Source organism: Malurus melanocephalus, unplaced genomic scaffold (assembly GCF_030028575.1).
Source record: "Malurus melanocephalus ecotype Western Australia unplaced genomic scaffold, MMel_1.1 scaffold_394, whole genome shotgun sequence".
Lineage (NCBI taxonomy): Eukaryota > Metazoa > Chordata > Aves > Passeriformes > Maluridae > Malurus > Malurus melanocephalus.
In genome coordinates this window covers 75,277-90,325 of record NW_026623626.1, presented here as the reverse complement: position 1 = coordinate 90,325, position 15,049 = coordinate 75,277, and the positions used below count along the sequence as shown (strand labels likewise).

General features: G+C 40.5%; 1 protein-coding gene across 1 annotated transcript in view; it reads left to right on the top strand.

The window, feature by feature from the left end:
• Positions 1–14,732, top strand: part of ARHGEF38 (Rho guanine nucleotide exchange factor 38) — a 36,677-nt gene extending 21,945 nt beyond the window's left edge. Inside the window, exons 6-14 of the mRNA XM_057379235.1 lie at positions 2,480–2,679; positions 3,170–3,303; positions 4,962–5,066; positions 6,259–6,381; positions 8,857–9,177; positions 10,967–11,107; positions 12,306–12,504; positions 12,679–12,938; positions 13,658–14,732. Of these exons, the coding sequence (XP_057235218.1) occupies positions 2,480–2,679; positions 3,170–3,303; positions 4,962–5,066; positions 6,259–6,381; positions 8,857–9,177; positions 10,967–11,107; positions 12,306–12,504; positions 12,679–12,938; positions 13,658–13,843 (1,669 nt within the window). The 3' untranslated portion in view covers positions 13,844–14,732. The remainder of the gene's footprint in view (positions 1–2,479; positions 2,680–3,169; positions 3,304–4,961; positions 5,067–6,258; positions 6,382–8,856; positions 9,178–10,966; positions 11,108–12,305; positions 12,505–12,678; positions 12,939–13,657) is intronic.
• The last annotated feature ends 317 nt before the right edge of the window (positions 14,733–15,049 follow it).

Below are 15,049 nucleotides of genomic sequence, written 5' to 3'. Positions count from 1 at the left end.
GGCTGTCCTGCCTTGTGTAATCCTATCAGAAATAAATGTCTGGTTTTCTCCTTCAGTTTCCAGTGGASTATAGGAGACAACTCACTTTCTGAGTTTCAAAGGGCTCTTACAAAGCTGTGAGAGCAGGTTTAGCTGTGGGACCCTGGCTGAGTTTGGCTACCTCACTGGCAGGGCTCTCAGAAGTCACCTGCAACTCAGAGGCTGCAAAGTCAGAACAKCCCTTGGGCAGGGCTGCACCCAAAAATCTGATTATTGTTGAACTGGAAAACGCAGCATAACTCCCCCCAAATGGTCTGTGATGTTGCTGCTCCCAGACTGCTTTTCATTCAAGCATGATTAAGAAAACAATTACATAAATACAACACAATGCTGCCCTTTGCTAGCAGCTCCATAGGTTAACAACGGTGTGGCCTCAGTGAATTCCCTGGGTTTGCATGAGAAGCTTAYGGCACAGTGAATTACTTGCCCTGCATGTCTTGTACTAGAATAAAGCCATGCATAGTAAACCATGAAGCCCAATTCTCTGAGTTCTGCTGATGCCTGCACATCATTTCAAAACTGCCAGGCTGCCTGTCACACCAGCCTCAGCCCAGCTGTACCATACTGACATGTTTRCCACTGGACCAAGCTGCTGGGTAGTGAGAGCAAATGGAACTAAATCCTGCCTCACCTGCCTTTGTGTAGCTCACCACYATGAGCTTTTTAAACAGGTGGGAATGTGTCTGTGTTCGAGACTTGGTTTTGTCAGGAGGCAGGAAGGAGGCTGTGCTGTCAAGCTCACTGCAGTTTGCCAGCTGCATTTACTGCAGAGCTGTGGTAATAATTTGCTATGAGATTAGTACTGTTACATGTGACTTAGAATACTTGCTAAATTCACAATAACATGGGGGGAAGGCTGAAGGAGCATCACAAATGAATTATCAACTTAATTTTCTGCACAATAGATGTCACAAGCCATTACTCTCCTGCTTGAGTCATGTGGCAAGGCCATGTCCTGCCCAGTATCTGGTAGGTCCTAACAGGGTGCATTGCAAATGGGACTGGTTTGGGGAGAGTGGCTATCTCAGCTAATCTTGCTGGGGAGAATTAGATGAGTCRAACTTTGTGGCATTTAGTGCCCCAGGGAGTCATTATCTTATAACAAACCTGCTATCTCTCACACCATATTGCAAGACTGTGTCATGCAGATACTGAACAGAGGGCTGTTTATCACTTGGGCAGCTGTCCAAAGTGCAACTCTGTGAAAGAAGGCACTTGAAGATTTTTCCATTCACGAGGCAGCTTTTATAGATTTGCATTCATAGGGCTTTTTGGAGAAAACAATAACAATTTAAGATTTTTTTTTTTATTCGTTATTGCTGCCAGAAGCTGAAAGAAGGAAAAACAGCTCTCTGTTTAATGTAAGATACAGGGGAAATGAGGGGGATTGAAATGATGAGAAGGTTTCGGGACATCAAGAAGCCTTAAAAGGCATCTACTGTTAAATTTTTTTCATGCAGAACTTTTTTACAGATAATKCCTGTTTGAGAGAGATGGTTTAAATATGCAGATGTCTCTTCTCAAACGCATTCAAATTGTTAGTTAATTAGTCAGCACTAAGGATTGGCTCTTGTACTTCTTGCACATATAAAAGTGGAAATGAAGGGTTTTTTTTTTTCTTTTACTCTTTCTGTTGCACAGAACAATAGATGTCAGCCTGCAAAACCAAGTGGCTGTCCCCTATTTTTTGTACTTTCCTTCTTCATTGTGTTATTTCATCTTTCCATATKCAGAAATCCTTTTTTGTCTACCCTTAACTCTTGCATAGCTAATGTAAAAAAACCTTTTCTGCTCCACTAAAAATTTCTGAGTCACTTGAATGCCTGGGGATGCTGCTCTGCTGCCCCTGCCCAGCCAGTGGGATCAAGCCTGTGTATATCCTGTGTGTTCAACATTTCCCCAGGCCAGATTTAGCACCCTTTGGAAGCTCAGRCATCATTTGAAATAACTGACTGGCAGCAAAGAAAAACCACAGGTGAAAAACCACAAGCTTAAGGGTCACTGTGCCAAGTCAGGGATGTCGTGAGAGGGGATGCACTGTGAACAGGCATCCCAGTTGCTCACAGCATGGAAATGTTGCAATTTTAAGCCTGAGGGCCCAGAGCAGGATGTAACAGCCCTGCTCACACGCATTTCTCAAACTTCCTGTTATTTGTTCTTCCACCTACATCTCCCTTCCTGGGTGTTGTGTGAATTACACCACATGCACCCTCAGACTGAGTGGGGCAGTTTCATAGGTAATGTCTAAGCAATGGTCTGCTAGGTTCTGAAAACACAGAAAATTCAGACYCAGGGTGTATTTCTCATTGAGGGGGTGACTGGAGGGTTTCATTCACAACCCCTGTTCCCTCACAGATGTCTCTTATTTTTTTGACTTGAGTGGTAGTTACAATTCAAGAAATTGCTCTTTTTGTGACATTTTTTTTTTTATAAATTGCAGAGGAAAGCCAAATTTAATGGACCTGGGATCCCTGCTGATCAAACCAGTGCAACGGGTGATGAAATATCCCTTGTTACTCCATGAACTCTTGAACTCAACTCCTGCTTCTCACCCTGACCACAAGGCTCTACAAGATGCCCTTTTCGCTATGAAAAACATTAATGTGAACATCAATGAACTTAAAAGGAGGAAAGATTTAGGTAAGAAAATAGTTGGTTTTTCATAGGTTTTGGCTGGCCATTACATGACAGGTTTCAACCTCAGATATTTCCCTACATCAGTTTTGGCTGGTGCCACCCAAGTCSTGTAATATACTGAGTTTCCAGATGGTAACCATGCCTTAATGTCCCTTGTCCTCAGACAGCTATTTTACCTGACTGGTAACTCCAGTGTGGAAACAAGGAAAGAATTCATGTTATGTTGTCTGTAATGCAGTTGCAAACACTGATAATCATTAAGATGCAGTAATAGGAAGATTTCTCACAAACTTGCCACATCACAGCCCTAACTCCATTCTTCGCAAGGCTAGTGTTGCTAACGGGGTTTTCATCCTCTTGAGCAGTTTCACAGGAGATTACAGCAAGGGACATCAAAGTGTCTGCTCTCAAATGGTTTCATATTTGTGTGCCTGTCCCTGTGAAAAGTCCTGTGAATACAGATTATTGGTGTAATGGAATTCTCTGTCTGCAGTGCTGAAGTATAGGAAGAATGATGATGATGAAAGCCTYAAAGAAAAGTTTTCCCGACTGAATATTCACTCCATTAGCAAGAAATCCAAGAGGGTCACCAGTCATCTGAAAATACTGACGAGGGGAGAACCTCAGGTACTTACTCATCCAACTTCAGATTTGCATTGACAGCTTCAGTTCTGCTTTTGCATTGGGTGTTTTTCAAAAGATGTTGGAAATGGAGTTTGTGGTGCTGCTTTTTTTCTGTCTAATTTATGAAGTCATTTTCTGACTGTCACAGAAGACAGGAAAGATCTTTGTGATTGAAAAAGAAAATAATGTAATGTGTTCTCCACCTTTTTTTATACAAGAGTTTCTCAAACTTCTGGTCTCCAGCAGAGAGGAAGTGAGTGGTAGTTTTGTGAAACTCTGCCTGAGGTCAGCATTTTGCAGATCCCCTGGCAATAGATATTTGTGTTTAGTTATGTGTTTAGTTCATCTTGCTCCTGTTTTAGCATTAAGGTTTGGAATCCACCAGGGAAGATGAGCAATACCTCTAATTAGGAAAGTTCACAGAGTTTGCCTCTACATGTGTAAAGACCTAAAGATCTGGAACCATCAAAACTAGAGAGACAAAAAATGCTGTGTTGAGTCTGATGGGTGTTGGGCAGTCAAAAGTAAAATGCTCCTTCATAATTTTAAAGTTGTAATTCAAAACCTAGCAGGATAAACATTTTCAGGACAGCTTAAATTGAAATATCAAAGAAAATCAATTACAACTGACCTTGAAAATTATATCCAGTGCACCTCACTGCATGAGATGGCTGATTATACAAGGTCACTTGCCTTTCTAGATGTGACTTTACGAGATACACACCATTTTTTCCTGTTTTGTTTTTTATCAGTGTTTCCTCTTTCCCTGATGCAAACTACCCACATTTATTTTTTTCTGTTCATTTATTTATACAGTGGAAATTTTTGTATTCATAATGTGACAGACACCAGCAAGGCTATAAAATCAGAGAAAAAGGGAATTAAATTTGATTAAGAAGATATGCGATTCTTGTGATTCTTTTTCCTTTCTTGGGTTTGTTTTTTTGGTTTTTTTTTTTTTCCTTTAGAAGCTTCTGGTTTATGTTTTTTTGGCTTTGTTTCTAATTAAGCTTAAAACATTTGAGAATCATTTTAGTATCAGAATACATCTGTTAGAGATTCAGCAGTCTCTCCTGCTTAATTAGACCGAGAAAGTTCCCAACTCACATCTTGAAACACGCCGCGAYCCTCACAGCAAAACCATTGAGATATGATTTAAGATTTCTGAATCCCCTCCAGTGAGAGGCGGGCAGAAATCACCGCGTTTTCAGGGTGTTCCCAGCCGGCATAAAGAAGTTTCCCGAGGCCATTCCCAGCTGCTGGCGTTTGCAGATGAAGAGCTGGCACCGCTCTAGGGGGAACAGCACCATCTACAGCTCTGCCTGCAGCACAGCGCCCCGGCACCCGAAATATCCCACCTTCTCCTCCATCCTTTCCTCAAACAGAGCAACAACACACAGAAGAATTGAGGGTCGTGTCGGCTCAAGTCGCTGGGCTTGTGTTAAAGCAACTCCCTGCTTCCACAAGGATTAAATATTAAATTAAATATCTGCCACGTTGCCCAGCGGTTTTGACTTCTACAGTGGAGCCAGGGAGAATTAGGGGTTGATTTCTTTTCAAAGGGAGGAGTTCAGGGATTTTTCTAGCAGCACTCTGGATGTTTCTTTCATTAGCCAGGCTCTTTTGGACTGCCAAAATAACAGTGCAAATGTCTATTTTAGTTGAATGATCAAACTTTTAAGAAGGAAGAAAAGTTGTTCCAGAGTTTAGAGAAGACTGTGAAATCGTGTGTGAAGAACATTTCGCTCTGTACACAACACCTTCAGGTGAGTACAAGCCTTTTTGCAATCTGTGGCCACAAACCCTGTCCATAAGCATTTTGACACCCATTTYTGCCGCTGGTTAGGCAACACCAAATTATTTGTAAGCAGGTCTGTCTGCATCAGAATATTAAAYAAATAAGGTGTGCTGCCACTGAGCCCATGGCAAAGAAGTTTTGACGGGCACATTTTGCATTTTTGCCCTGATAGAAGCAGGCTCTGTGCAGACCCACAGGTGCAGTGCAGAGAAGAAGGTGCTGCCTGGTGGCACAGTTAGGACTTTGATTCTCTTTGTGAAGCTATCACCCCCATTTGCTGCAGTGGGGCACCAACTGCTTCTCATTAAAGGTGGAAGAACTGAGTTGCAGCCGCATAAATTAAAATGTCCTAAAATACACATTCTGGATGGAAAGATTCCTTCCTTTTTCCTGTGTTTCTRTTGTGTTGAGGGCTAGCATTAGATGTACAGAGGGCTCAAATTCTCTAAAATGTCTTTTCTTCATTCTTCCTCTCCAGAGATGAGAGTTGGCTTGTGACTTATCAACCTGTCCCTCTCTTGGGCTACTTGCCATCTTTGCAGGTGGCACGAGGCCTGTSACAGTGTGAGTGTGCCCTCAGCAGGCAGGAAGGCTGTTGGAGAGATAGGCAAGATCAATAACCAGCTGGCTGGGGCTTATCACAAGCACACATTTGTTTGGTTCAGCARACTGGGAAAGTCCAGGGAGCTCGGCCAGCAAGGGCTGTTGTCTGGAATGGTGCTGACAGCTCCTTATCCAAACCGATCCACACTTCATTAAGATTCAAATTCTGACTAGATGAAATACACCACTGTAGTCCTGCTTAGTCCCCCAAAAGAGGCTTTTGGAGGTGCATGGAAAGCTGGTTTCTTGCTGAGGAGTAGCTGATTTCCAGAGGGATATTAATTTGTTTAGGGCATAGTTTTTCCATTTGAACATTAACAACTCGATTCTTAAGTAGTTTGCATTGAAAATTGACAARGCACAGGAAAATATTATCACAGTAAACAACCCCACAATGACTGGAAACCACACAGCAGCTGCACCACACACCTCTGCACAGGTGTCAGAGATGGAAAATATTTCTGGTTCCATCAGTATTATTGCAGTAGCTGMATGAGTGAATGCAGTATATTAAAACAACTTGTAACAGTTTCATCTTCTCCCATATTTTCATTTAGGATTCTATACATCTGGCTGCCCAGAATATCACTGGACTTCAGGAAATCCTGCAAGACAAAGATGACAAAGTTAATGACTGTTTGGAAAAACAGACYGACACTGCAAATCTGTGTGAAGACTTTGTAAGTTTATGCAATGTGCAGTGTCACACAGCTGTCTCTGTGTCTGAAAAACGGCTGTTTGTGAGGAAGACTAAGACAGAAAATAGAGAAGAAATACCAACTTACTGGGAAAGATGAGTGGGAGGTTTTGGTTGAGTTTCTCTAAGAACTAAGATAAAATTCAAAGTAAATGCATTGTGTTTTCCTTAGAAGAACTAGAGAAAACTTGTCAAGCTAAATTCCAAACGAAAATCTTTGTGCTAAATTTGTATCACCTGAACAAACCTGTATTTGTTTCACCTGAACTTCAGGCAAAAGTAGCAGATCTTTGCCTTGCTACTTTGGTTACCAGCACTTGTAGTTTGAGGGACTTTTGTGATCAATATTTTGCTCAGGCAATGTTAACTCCTGGAATCACAGATCTGCAAAAATCTCAGATTTATTAACTTTTCAAATAAGTTATTATCTTTATAATTGTAGAATCACAGGGCAGTTTAGGTTGGAAAAATGCRTCTAGGATCATCAAGGTCCAGATATTAACATAGCACTGTCAAATCCTTTATAGGGAAACCATGAAAAATGTGAATATAGCCCACAGTAGTTAATAAAACAATTATAAAGAATAGTAATAGTTTTTCAACTAAAAAAAGTTTCTGCTTTCAGAATTAAAATGAACTTTAATGCTGGCTCTAATAAGATACCTAAATATYTCTTCAAAACGGGAAAGGCTGCTTCTTCAAACAGCAGCTTAAGCTAGAAAATTTAAGAGGTGGAGGTTTTCTTACACTTTCCTAGTTTTGTGCTGACTCAAATTTAGCCATTTAGTCCTTTCCAAAACACTGAAATTGGAGTCTGCCAAAAACCAGAAGGCTCTTTGACAGACCACAATCTCCAGGATAATGACAGGGATGTAAGATGATCTATTTCCTTTCCTTTGAAATTTCCACATGTGAAAAGTATCTCAAAAATAAATCTCAATAATCAGAACAAAATTTTCAATGTTTTTATAATGAATGATTGCATAAAGTACAAAAGAATACCTCTCCATCATTGTAGTGGTGAGTGTGGCCAGTATGGAAGCTGCCCCCATAGTCAGAAACATAAAAGTAGAAGTAATTCCACAATAGATGAAACAGAAATCTTCTTTAAAAAAAATTAACAGCCCATGACCCAGCTATTCTGAGGGCCTATGTAATTAAAAAAAAACCCTAACAACTTAATTTTATTTAACTGTGGACATTGTTATTAATAGCTGCTAGTTTATACTTATTATCTGTTTATTTCTGTGACTTGGATWTACAAGATTACAAGGATTCCCCATCCTATACAGGTTTTTTAAAACACTCTTGTCTTGACATTGCACAATGAGTAGATGTTCTCACTGAACAACCCATAGCGTTCTTTACGTGTTTTTTCTGAAAGGTGATTATCAAGGGGGATCTCAGCAATGGGCACATTGCTCTTTTCACAAATTGCTCTTTTCCCTTTGTGCTTTTGTGCATCTTCCTCTCATTAGATTTTCTGGAAAATTTTAGGGCAGAAATTCCCAGTAGCCTTTTTTCCAGAAATCAGATCCAGCAGTTTGGAAGAATTGTTTTCTTAATGCATCAAAAATTGGTTCACTAAGCACAGCCCAGTTTTTCAGGTGGAAATAAAATAGGAGCTCTCTAGCCAGTGTATATCACCTTGGCCTTGGAGAGCAACTCTGGGGTGAAAAAGGWTCTATCCTCAACTGGGATATGTTTTGGAGAATGCAGAGGCAGCTGTTTTTCTATTCTCACATTCAAGCAAACAACTTAATTTACACAGAATGTCCACAAGCTTTAATATCATGATGAATTTCACTCACTACAAGCCTGTGCTGTATTTGAACAAATTACTTACAAAAATAAATTTTATTTCATGCAATATTAATCCCTTGAGACAATTAGAGACTAATGGAAAAGTCTGAGGAAAGGCTGTTTTTTTACCAGGTGTCTAATTTTGTTGATTACTAGAGATAAAACCAACAAGCATAACCTAATTTAATCAAATCAAGTGATTGTTTGTGTTTGCTTAAACAGGAATTGAGTTACAGCTGTTTCCAGAAAAAAAAAAAAGAAAAAAGAGGAGTAGCTTTGAGAGAATTCAAGACTGCCACTTAATAAGCCCTCATTGCCTTTAGACTGTATATTGGTGTGGGAAATCCCGGTTTTATTTGGCTACTTGACCAGTCCTTGCTGTTTTGCCCTGGTGGCAGCTCCCTAGGGGCAGCACCTCAGGCTCCAAGGGACCACTGCTATCACCAGACACTGTCAGCTGAAGAACTGATACCTTTCCTGATGTGAAGGAGATTTTAGGTCATGCTGGACCCTGCTTAAAACTGCMTCTGACAGCAATGCTTTGTGAAGAGTGATTAACAGATTGCTTGATAGGCTGCCATCAGGCTTGACCTATTATGGGGTCTGAAGGGCTGTAGGATTAAGATGATGAGTAGGTCTGGTTTATGCTTTTCAGATGGCTCAGCTGGACAAGCTTGTCTTGACTCCACTCTCAGCACTACAAGCCCTGTTTCCAGGCCCTCAGAAGCTCATCCAGAAACGCTATGATAAGTTGTTRGACTACAACAGCTACCTTCAGAGGTCAGCTGGAGAAGAGCTGGACCTGGCAAAGAAAGACTATGAGGCTCTAAATGCACAGCTAGTGGAAGAACTTCAGATATTCAACAGAGCAGCCAAAAAGATTGTGTTAAACTGCCTACACTGCTTCATCACCCTCCTCAGGAATATTATGTTTGCAGCACTTCAATCAAATTCTCCTGTTGTGGTGCCTATTCCGGTAAGTACATTAGAAACAGGTGTAGCTATGCCTTAATTTGTCTTCTGTTCTTTCTGTATGCCTTGGCTAAAGTTATATAGGACACATATCTACAAAGCTGTGCTGATTTACTGATTTTGTTTGTTCTGCTGAGCACAGTCACATTTGGGTTTTTTTTTCCCTTTGCAAGCTTAATAAAGATTAAATTCATAGAATCAAAATGGTTTGGATGTAAGGGACCTTAAAGGCACTCTAATTCTAGTTCTCCTGCCATTAACAGGGACACTTTCCACTAGACCAGATTGCTTAAGCCGGACCAAAAAAAGCCCATCCAACCTGACCTTTAAAGTTTACAGAGATAAGGAAACCACCACTTCTCTGTGAACCTGTTCCARTGCCTCACCACTGTCACAGTAAACTAAACTAAACCTACCCTCTTTCAGTTTGAAACCATTCCCCCTTGTCCTGTCACTAGATGCCCTTGAAAAATATCCCTCTCCAGCTCTCCTGTAGACCCCCTTTAGCTACTGAAGGCCACAATAAGGCCRCTCCAGAGACCTGAGTTCTGAGAAACTTATGTGCTGAACTTCTGTCAGACCTGGACTTTTCATCAAGAATGGTCCTAATGGAACTGTTCCAGCTGTTACAGTGATAGTAATGGCAAGAATATTACAATATGGCAAAAGGAAGGCAGCTGCTAGCATTTCTTAGCATCTACCTTGACTAGCCCAGAAAACACAGAAAGAGAAATTGTAAGAAAGAAATTACATGAACACTTCCTTTGCTGCCAGACCTGCAGCTTTTGCAGACTGCAAGAGAGAAACAAGTTAGGAGATCTGATTAAATAATTTTTATTAAAATCAAGTTGCTTTTAAACCCAAATACGATGCAGAAGCTCCTGCAGACATCTGTCAGCAGTAAGAAATAGCCTTGCTTGGAGGACTTGAAACCCCTGAGAAACACAGCTGYGACAATGCCTTCCCCACATACAAATCCACTCACCTGAACAGAAGCAAGGAAACACACTGCAGAAAGGCAAYCCTGCAGTATTCCTTTCCATCAAGGCTTGAACAGAGCACATTATAGTAAGGGGTAGCTGCAAAATTAAGCAAGCAAGGTCAGGATCAAAACACAGAGCTATGGTGTTTAATGGGAAAATGAAGGCTTTTTCCGCATGAGGAAATTTCATCCCTGTAATTTGATGTTTTCATGTTTTGAAAGTGGTTGAACTGAGCATCATTTTCTGTGAGGGCCTGGCTACAAAATTACCTTCTGKTTCTTTCTTTTTTATTTTCTGTTTACATCAGCAAATGCATTTGGTATYAGCATAGACCAAAAGCACTTATCCAATGCCACAGACAGAGGCTCAGTTACCCAACAATTTTTAACCTGTTGGCAGCACTCAGTTGCACAAACACACAGCTGTGGGGTAAGCTACTCCAAGCCTTGAAGCACATTGGCCATCCTGATAGCTGCTGAGATGCACATTTGCATCTAAAAGCAGGTGGCTCAGTAGCATAAATGCAAGGCTCTTCATTTCTATCACCATTTAGAATATTTTTTATGATTTTACTTCAATTGCTATGTCTTCTAAATGTAATAGTATTTATCAGAAAATTTCTTTAAGCAAGGACGTTTCTTCTCTTTACATCTCATACATAGAGAGTATGCTGCCTATGGGCTCTGCAGAAAATAGGCATAACTTGTCAGATTTCCTGACTCCAAGCATTCAGCCCATTAAACCAAATCTGCTCTCTCCAATCTCCCTACCATTTTGTACATGAGGTCTAACCCACATTTGTGTTTGCAGCTGTCCTCCTCAAGCATCTGTGAAGTGCAGAATCAATTGATAGAGGAGATTCACAAGCTGAATTTTGTAAAAGAAAACTGTGGTGTAACCTTTATTGAGAGAAAATTGAGCTTGGAAAGAAAGAAACCTGTTCCTTCTCCAGTGAGTACCATACATCCAAATTGTGTATGAAGCATCCTCTTTAAATCACTTTTGAAACRAACCCATTTTTGTGCTACCTAAGGGTTTGAGCTTTGTCTCTTCACTGTGATTCTGAATCAGGTGGTTTGAGTGAAGCTATTTCATTGACCAGTAACTTCTGAGGATTTTTCACTTTTTTTCATGTTAGTATCTTGAAAATAAACTTGAAATTACCTCTGATTGCCCTTAGGTCTTTAAGCAAATGTTAAGGTRGAGTTATATGTAAACTTTGGTAACCTCTTTTGTTAAATACTCTTATAGTGCATCTTAGTCTTCTAATTCAGAGGATTTTTTCCCTTGTGCTGAGCTGTGGTTATGTGTACTGGTGTTTACACATACCTACACATACCTACACATACCTACACATACCTACACATACCTACACATACCTACACATACATACACACCCACAGCAAAAGATTCAGAAAACCCACCATGAAATCCGTGTTCATTTCTGGAAGTTTTAGGAGTCTGATTTATAGCAAAATAAATGTTTGAATGCAGGTTTACAGTGGAAGCAGAGGCAGTTGTAGAATTCCTTTCAGCATCAGTAAAGGCACATGTTCTCTTGTTTCTGTGGTATGTAAAGATCCCACTGATGTGCAGCACCCCCTCCCCGCTTTCTAACCAAACCCTGAAATCAATATGCTTCCAGCAGTTAATGGTTTCTTGCCCTCATTTAGAGAGATGATTTCACACAAAAAGCAGCCAGTTTGGGTACCACAGAATTTTTTGCCTAATGCCTTATCGTGCAAGTTGTTGTGTGGTCTTAGCACACCTCAGCCTGGTTTCAGATTATGCTTTTTTTGTGATATTACATAGGAATACAAAGGTCATGGCTACAGAAAAGCAATTAAGCAAGAGACAGCTCACATACAGAACACCAGATCTTCAAAAGCAGAGGACAGACTAAGAGTTCTTTAATTAGCAAAATTCCTACATTTCTTTAAAATCTGCGCTTTATTCCTCACTTATTAATTAATACAGCAATGGGACAGGTCCTTCCTGCACATGCAGAAGAGATTTGGTCCCCATGTAAGTAACTCCTTGGTTTTTGCATGAAAACACTGGGTCAGTTATTGCATGAGACATACAGATTTTTTCATCAAGGAAATGACCTCAGCATTACTAAGGATAAATATTTTTATTTTCTTGTCAGCTGGAGTCCCCACGCCAGACAGAAGGCCACAGGTCYAAGCTGCTGTCCATGTACAGCACCGAGTCGCTGTACCAGGCTAAGCGCAAGTGCAATACCGCGCAGGAATTCGATATTGATTTGCAGGAAGGAGAGCTGGTGGCTGTTGTGGAGAAAAAGGACCCCTTTGGAAGCACAAGCAGATGGCTTGTTGACACAGGAAGTAAGTTCTCTGCACAAATATCCCAATAACAGCTTCCCTTTGGGATATTGATTTCTTTTCATTCTGGCCCCATCTGTTTGCCTCTGTCATACTGACAGCTGCGTAAAATGGTTGGTTTTGAAATTATTTTAGCAGTGTTTTGCTGTTTATTTATTTTCTGTCTCTTTATTCTAGTTCTCAGAGGATATGTGTATTCCTCCTTCCTGAAGCCTTACAAGCCAGCCAAAGCACACAAGGATGTGGCAGAAAATGGCTTTGGTGATGATGATTTTGATGAYATCAGCATCTTTGTCCCTTCACGGCGCTCTACTGACGGCAGCATAAGAAGTCCAGAGTACAATAAGAGTGACAGCAACTCATCTCTCCAATTCTGTGAAAATCCCACAATTAATGGCACAGGGACTGGTGCTCTTCAGTATATGAATGAACAGCATGTAAGTATGATACGCACTGTGCCTGTCTACTTGTTGTTCCTTTTTCAAATCTAGAATTACACTGTAATTTAAATGGTTTCCTTTTACACCAGAAAAGAGTGGCACTAATCTGTCAGTGTGACGTGGGAATTTGTTCTCCTCTGCTCTTAAATAACTATGAGGTAGGAAAGAGAAACAGGTAAATGGTGAATTGCAGTCCTGTGTCACAGAAAATGYACTGTTGCATTATCCCACCTCATGTACACCTCAAAGTTCTCCTATGGAGCAGGAACCTTCAAAATAGCTCAGTTTGGGGGATTTTTCAACTTACTGTTGACAAGAAAGCTGTGACAAGAATGCTGATCAGCAAGGCATGGAAGTGACCCGTGTACCACAATTAAATACTAGAGCTTTAGGAAAGGTGATGCTCCCTGAGGAAACATTTCTGAAAAATTCTTCACTTAATCCATGGCTACTTGGTATGAGCTGAAAACCTTACTGCTGTAGTAAGGTGATGAGGTCTTGGAAYTTGGTTTGTTCCTCATGCAGAATTCCCCAGATCCTTCAATTTTACTTTTCKTTTTGGCCCCTTCTATAAATTGGAGGCCATGTAGCTGAACACTAGTTTGTACATGTTGTTGCATGTTTTCTGTACACAGAACTCCTACTGATACACAACTGTGTGGTAGAGGGAACTTTTTTCAATTCTGATTTTGGTTTATGYATCTTTCCTTTTTCAGGTCTTCTACGCTGTTTATGCATTTCAAGCTAGAAGTGATTATGAACTCAGCCTTCAGGAGTACCAGAGGGTGAAGATACTTCGCTTTTCTGACCTGGGTGGCAATAAGGAATGGTGGCTAGCTGAAGCAAAAGGTCAGAAGGGATATGTACCATCTAATTACCTGGGGAAGATGACATATGCTTAGCAGGGGAAGGGCCTGTTGAGCCAGACTCTCTGAAGCAGACACAATAATCATCTGTTAGGTGTGCAGCAGGCAAAGCAAGCTCACAAGTGACTGACAGAAGCCAGGGTATCCAGCACACAGATGATACTGAGAACYTCCATCCTCCAAAACCCATCACCTTGTCAAGACCTGAGGGAGGAAACATTTAACAGGAAGACTGATTCTGATTAACATCCTGAAGAGCTTGCTTTTCTATTACCCCGTAATTTTCTCTTTTGTCAAAGTGTCGTACATCAAGACTCAACCTACAAGTACAAATCACAGATGAAATTACATTTTTCTTCTATGGTATTTAGCAAATAATATTCAAGATGAAGAGAATTAGCCTTGAAAAAGGAGAAATTCAATCATCAGGGATACTGTAGGCTGAGTTGTTCCTTAACTGTTATCTCAATGAACACAGACACATCTTAAAACTTGAGCTTTTTGACCTCCTGTTTTTATCCTCAGCCACTTTTGTAAAGAACCTTTTGTCTCAGTGGTGATTATTGGAATGGGAAAAGAAAAAGGGCTTCATTTTTTAGGAAAYATTTTAACTTAAAAGATACTAAGTGTTGTGGTACTAGTGACTGGTCCCAGGAAAGAAGGTGTGTTTAGTTAAATATGGAAATGCAGGAAGGGAAAGTGGGGACACAAGAAACAGGTACTGTGAAATAAAGGAGTTATAATTTTCAAATTAATTACACAAGTGCTTTATATGGTAGGAACAGTTTGTAGCATTAAGGAAGTGCCCCAGGTTTGAAATCCACATAGGTCTCCATATTAACTGCTTTAGTGCAAGGTCTGTGTACTGAAATGAAATCTCTGTTATTAGTCTTGGGAAATTAACTGATTAAAAAAAAAAAAAGGAAAAAAAAAGAAAAAACTGAAGTAGTGCCTTTCAATGAACATTTAGTGCTTCTCTGATTCCTTAAGTCAGATGCAGGGATCATAATATCTAGTGACTAAGCCTCTTTAGGTTCACTGACTACAGTGATTCCTAGGTCAGGCTGGTGCCCTGCACTTAGGATAGACTGAATGGTGACAGAAAACAGCAAACACCTCCTTGTGATTCCCATTGGTATCGAAGTGCTCATCACAAGGTATTTCAACACATCAATGCCGAGGTCCTCTTGTGCCAAGTGAAGACCTTCTTGTGCAACACACTGCAAAAAGAAAACRAAAAAG